General features: G+C 46.2%; 1 protein-coding gene across 4 annotated transcripts in view; it reads left to right on the top strand.

Annotated features, from left to right (window-relative positions):
• hgh1 (HGH1 homolog (S. cerevisiae)) overlaps positions 1 to 2500 on the top strand; it is an 11517-nt gene that overhangs the window by 7851 nt on the left and 1166 nt on the right. For all 4 annotated transcript variants that reach the window (XM_060068848.1, XM_060068846.1, XM_060068847.1 and 1 more), the window contains exon 9: positions 794 to 916. In XM_060068848.1, coding sequence (XP_059924831.1) covers positions 794 to 916 — 123 coding nt within the window. The remainder of the gene's footprint in view (positions 1 to 793; positions 917 to 2500) is intronic.

Here is a 2500-nt window from a genome sequence, read left to right as displayed (position 1 = left end):
CTGGTACTAACACTGATACTGGTACTAACACTGCTACTGGTACGACTGGTTGCCTTGACACTCCTACTGGTACTAACACTGATACTGGTACTAACACTGCTACTAGTACTAACACTGCTACTGGTACTAACACTGCTACTGGTACTAACACTGCTACTGGTACTAACACTGCTACTGGTACTAACACTGCTACTGGTACGACTGGTTGTATTGACACTGCTACTGGTACTGATACTGGTACTAACACTGCTACTGGTACGACTGGTTGTATTGACACTGCTACTGGTACTGATACTGGTACTAACACTGCTACTGGTACGACTGGTTGTATTGACACTGATACTGGTACTAACACTGATACTGGTACTAACACTGCTACTGGTACTAACACTGCAACTGGTACGACTGGTTGCATTGACACTCCTACTGGTACAACCTCTGATGGTACTGCTACTGGTGTGACCTTACTGGTACTATTACTGCTACTGGTACAACCAATACTGGTACTAACGCTTCCAATGGTACTACTGGTACAACCTCTGATGGCACAAACACTGCTACTGGTGTGACCTTACTGGTACTAAAACTACTACTGAAAGTACCCTACTGGTACTAACACAGCGACTGGTAGGACCTCACTGGTACGAACACAGCTACTGGTAGGACCTCACTGGTACGAACACAGCTACTGGTAGGACCTCACTGGTGCGAACACTACTAGTGGCACAACATTTACTGGTTGTTCTGTAATAAATGAAACAACTAAATCTTAACTAACTGTCTTGTTCTGTAGTTAACAGCAACTAAACCTGGACGGCAGACGCTGAAGAAGAACAACGTTTATCCCATCATACGAGAGCTCCATCGCTGGGAGAAGGACGCAAACGTCAGTGCAGCCTGCGAGAACCTGGTGCAGGTAATCAATACTTCCATCAATATGATCACTAATCAATAAATGACGATGTCTTCAATTTATGATCAGTCATCAATAATATAATTCCTTGCTCAATATATGATCATACATAAATTATGCATGGTACAATTAAGCAATAGATCCCGCCAGGCTGTGGTATGTGCTCATTATACCACTGTTAAGGGGCGTTGTCCGGCCCCGACGCGCAGCGGAGGGCCGGCGACCCCCTTCACAGTGGTATAATGAGCACATGCCACTGACTGAAGTGATCTATTGCTTTTATACAACGGTTACTGTTATGGCGAAACGAAAGTCATAGACACACTACATTTAAAAAGAAACCAAGAAAGTCAAAGTAGCCGTTTTATTAAAGACTACCAAAAAGTCGTCCTTCCTGGCTGCCGCTATGCATCGACGGTCGCTATGCAACACACTTTAGCGTCCCTCCGAGAGAAGGCTCCGATAGAGCGGTTCGCCGGCAATTTATCCTGTGGAGCAGTTCACTCGCCGATTTTAGGCTTCAGTGAACTGTGCTATTGCTTTTATACAACTGTTAAAATTATGGCAAAATGACTTCACACACACACACACTAGTAAAAATACGGTTGTATTCTTTGACACTTTCCACTTCAAGGCGCGGAGTGATACTTTCACAAAATGATCGGGCGTCATAGCAGTTATGTATACGCTCATTATACAACAGTTAGGAACCAATCAGATCGCTGGATTCAGGCCCCCCGTTGTATAAAAATACATTATATGATTTCATTATATAGAAATATAATAATCTAATATGAAGGTTAAAAGCATCATGATATATAATATTATGTAGAATAATATATAAAACTCAAGCACTAGGACCCACACATACTAGGCTGATACCTGAACAAGCAGGCTTCCGTCCAGACAAGTCACCCGAGTCAGTCTCCCCCAAATCAGTCTCCCCCACTTCAGTCTCCCCCAAATCAGTCTCCCCCAAATCAGTCTCCCCCACTTCAGTCTCCCCCAAGTCAGTCTCCCCCAAGTCAGTCTCCCCCAAGTCAGTCTCCCCCAAGTCAGTCTCCCCCAAGTCAGTCTCCCCCAAGTCAGTCTCCCCCACACAATGAAGATGGTTTCATCCCTGGCCCGATCCCCGGAGCGTTATCCGTTAACCCACCCGCTCCTGGGGCCGTAAATCACAGACGTCTTCTGTGGCAATCCTGGAAATCCCCCAGGACACGCAGACCTGATGAAGGCCAGAGTAGACCGGAGTAGCCCCCGGGGGTCGGGGGGGAGGTGCTGGGTAGGCTAAAGGTTATGTTAGGGATAATGTATAGAACACCGGTCGTTATCGGCAAAATAAGACCCGACAGGGCGAACCGGACACCGACGCAAAGCGGGGGTGTCTTGCTTCGCCCTGAAGGTAGCCATTACACGGCTACTGGCCAAAACGGAAAAATAACTTCACACAGTGTCTTTTTACAAGTACCGTTCTTAGTGTTGATCAGCCAAGATATAGTCCGCCAAATACGTTGAAGTCGCTTAGCAACCGAATGCAATGGGGTTGATAAGTTACCGGACTACTAGCGGAGTTGTACCAAAGACGTG

The sequence above is a fragment of the Gadus macrocephalus genome, chromosome 13, assembly GCF_031168955.1.
Source record: "Gadus macrocephalus chromosome 13, ASM3116895v1".
In the NCBI taxonomy this organism is placed as follows: domain Eukaryota; kingdom Metazoa; phylum Chordata; class Actinopteri; order Gadiformes; family Gadidae; genus Gadus; species Gadus macrocephalus.
The sequence above is the reverse complement of the archived record's forward strand: the minus strand, read 5'-3'. Positions and strand labels throughout refer to the sequence as shown.